The sequence below is a fragment of the Bidens hawaiensis genome, unplaced genomic scaffold, assembly GCF_021521415.1.
Source record: "Bidens hawaiensis isolate Kalapana, Puna unplaced genomic scaffold, B.hawaiensis_p1.1 tig00005944_1, whole genome shotgun sequence".
NCBI classification, from domain to species: domain Eukaryota; kingdom Viridiplantae; phylum Streptophyta; class Magnoliopsida; order Asterales; family Asteraceae; genus Bidens; species Bidens hawaiensis.
In genome coordinates, this window is record NW_027491393.1 from 1,080,956 (window position 1) to 1,084,377 (window position 3,422).

At 38.9% G+C, this 3,422-nt stretch overlaps 1 protein-coding gene across 1 annotated transcript; it reads left to right on the forward strand.

Moving 5' to 3' along the window:
• Positions 1–348: 348 nt before the first annotated feature.
• On the forward strand, positions 349–3,422 carry LOC143631146 (protochlorophyllide-dependent translocon component 52, chloroplastic-like). The gene is made up of 6 exons (XM_077099993.1): positions 349–1,010; positions 1,879–1,962; positions 2,042–2,186; positions 2,628–2,825; positions 2,899–3,086; positions 3,167–3,422. The coding sequence occupies exons 1-6, from the start codon at positions 349–351 to the stop codon at positions 3,420–3,422; spliced, it is 1,533 nt and encodes a 510-aa protein (XP_076956108.1).

The window sequence follows — 3,422 nt, forward strand, 5'->3', positions numbered from 1 at the left end:
GTATAATACACGGGTGGTTAAAAAAATAAAACAAAATGAAATGTTATGAATTTATAACAATTAAGAAAAAAAATGTTAACATCAATTTATTTTAGTTGAGTTAGTAAGACACAGTCATTTTAAAAGTGAGGTAGTGAGTTCAATTTCCACGCACATATTTTTTATTGTGTTATAAAAGGGTTTAATTAGATTACATGTGTTTTAATAATATATAGGTCGATATTTAATATTCTGGAACCGCCATTTTGACCTTGGAATGCTAAATCACATGACATACCTCCCGCCATATATTATTATTCCATTCCATCTCTTCCGTAATAACAACTTATTCAACTCAATTCATCCGCCATGAAAGCTCTCAGAGCTCCATCCACTATCACTCCAACACCTTCACTCACCACAACCCAATTATTCAAACCCATTTCCAGTCTCTCCATTCCAACCAAACCCACTTCCACTTTTCCCCAATTCAAATCCTTTACCGCCATTAATTCTTCAACCCAACAAGAAGACGAAATTATTAATAAAGATGATGAGCAGTTCGACTGGTTCTCTCAGTGGTACGCCATCATGCCCGTCTGCGATCTCGACAAACGGGCTCCACACGGGAAGAAAGTGATGGGTCTGGATGTGGTGGTGTGGTGGGACAAGACTGAGAATGCATGGAAGGTGTTCGACGATATGTGTCCTCACCGATTGGCCCCGCTTTCCGAAGGGCGGATCGATCAGTGGGGCCGGTTGCAGTGCGTGTACCACGGCTGGTGCTTTAACGGCTCCGGTGCCTGCAAATTGATCCCTCAAGCTCCCCAAGACGGTCCTCCGGTTCACACGTTCCAGAAGGCGTGTGTTGCGGTCTATCCAAGTACCGTGCAGCATGGGATCGTTTGGTTTTGGCCCAGCACTGATCTACAATACAAAGAGATTGTTACTAAGAAGAAACCGCCGTGCATACCCGAACTTGATGATCCTTCGTTTACTTACCAAATGTTTTGCAGAGATATACCATTTGGGTATGCACATTTCAAATGCAAAAATTAACAAATTTATTATTAGTTTTTAAACAACATAGTTTTGTTGTGAGTGACGGATCTAGAGTATAATTTCACGGGTCGTACTTTTTTTTTCTTAATATAGTTATTAATTAAAATCAACAAGGTAGTGATTACCGTGCATTAAGAATTTCTTTTACCTGTTTCGCCAATACAGGCTTCCGGTTACGCATGTACTGGGCCAGGTTACGAGTTCCATGCATACGGGCGCCCAGTCACGTGTTTAGCTCGTCCTAGGTCCTGTTTCGCGTTAAACGTGTGTCGGCTCTGGGTTACCCCGTTTCGCATGTACTGACACCCGGTAGCGCATTTTGCTCGTACAGACGCCCGGTTATGCGTTTTGCGCATTCCGGACCCATTTCGCATACAAACGTCGGGTTACCCATTTGGCGGGTATAGGCTCCCAGTTACCCGTTTCGCACGGCGTATCGGCCCTCGGTTGCGCGTTTCGTGTGTGCCTTTGCCCTGCTATTTAAATTGGGCTTTTAAATTGTAATTAAGTAGTATGCTTTTAATCATCTTGGGCTTTTAGCCTTTTAATAAAATTTTAAAATATGAAGTTTTGGGCTTTTAAAATTTTGATGTGTAGCGTAATATAAATTTAGAAATCATAAAGTGTAAAAAATAAAATTAAAAATTGCACTTCGCCGAAAAAGTTGAGGGGTAGCGGATGCTACCTCTACCATTGAGCTACATCCGCCCCCCTTTGCTATCCACAGAGCGGCAAACGGTGTAGCTTGTTGACTGTTTGCCTTTTGTATTAACGTAAACACCATCTTTTAATGAATGAAAGTATTAATTTTGTTGATAAAAAATGTGACACTTTCAGGTATGAAATCTTGATTGAAAATCTCATGGATCCTGCTCATGTGCCATATGCACATTACGGAATATTGAGGTCACCGCAGCCTAGATAAGTATATATTAATATGTCATCACAATGCCACATAATTTTTTTATATTTTCAGTTTTCTAACATAAGTTTCCTGCAATGTTAAGGTTGATCGCGAAGGGGGTGCGCCTATTGATACAAACATAGATCATATAGACAAAAATGGTTTTACTGCAAACCAATCGTATGGTGATTCAAAGTTTATTCCTCCCTGCCTGCATTTCTCAGTTGCTGAAATTCCAGAGGTATACTTAATAAATAGGCCTCTAAACATACCAAACGTTCATTGAGCTATTCGTGAACCATTCGGCGGGAAGTTCATTTTGTGTTCGTTCATTTAATAAACGAACTAACATAAACAGAAATTTGTGTTCATTTAATTAAACGAACGAACATGAAGTTCATTTATGTTTGTGAACGCTCATTTATGCTCAATGTTTATGCTCGTTTATGTTCATGTGTGTTTATTTTAGTGTGTTCATTTATGTTCGCTTTTCTTTGTTCAATTATGTTCGTGAACCGTTCGTTTAGATTTTAAACGAACGAACATAAGCGAATACAAACATGCCCTTGTTCGTGTTCGTTCAGTTCATTTACTGGCGTAATAATACACCTATACATTCAAATATAAAACTTTATTAATCTTTTTGGTACTTTAATTTCTGTAATTTAAGTAATTAATACAGAGGAAATCAGAAAGAAAACAACCTAGAAGGTTGTTTTTTGTCTTTATATGTATACCAGTGAGCCCTGGTAACAGCAGATTAATCTTTATTCCCGGAAGAAACTTTGCGGTTTGGATTGATCGAATTGTTCCCAGATGGATGTACCATATTAACCAGAATTTGGTTATTGATTCAGATTTGTATCTTCTTCATATTGAGGTAACTTGTCGTACCAGAAACTGATTATGCAAATGTGCTTCAGTCGGTTTTAGAAATATTATGTAACTTGTAGGAGAAGAAGCTGATGGAAGCCGGTTTTCCTAACTGGCAAAAAGTTTGTTTTGTGCCAACTAAATCAGACGCAAAAGTGGTTGCATTTAGAAAGTGGTTAAAGAAATATTCAGGCGGTCGAATTGATTGGGGAAACAAGTTTAATGGATCTCTACCACCTACCGCGCCTCGAGAGCAGCTTATGGACAGGTTATTTGCATAATATTCAACCAAGTGAGGCTATGAGTATTGAAATTAATTTGGTTTTTGAATGATTTTATTTGTTTTAGGTACTGGAGCCATGTGATGAATTGTAGCAGTTGCAATGGTGCATATAAAGGTTTGAATGCACTTAAGGTGGCTCTTCAGGTGTTTTCGGTTGCTGCAGTGGCTATGGTGGTTGCAGCCAAACAGGGAGTGATATCAGTAGCTGCAAGAAATACACTCGTGATTGCTTCGGTTTTGTGCTTTCTGGGGTCAAAATGGTTGGCTCATTTTGTTTACATAAACTTCCATTATCATGGCTATAACCATGCTTTTAAATGA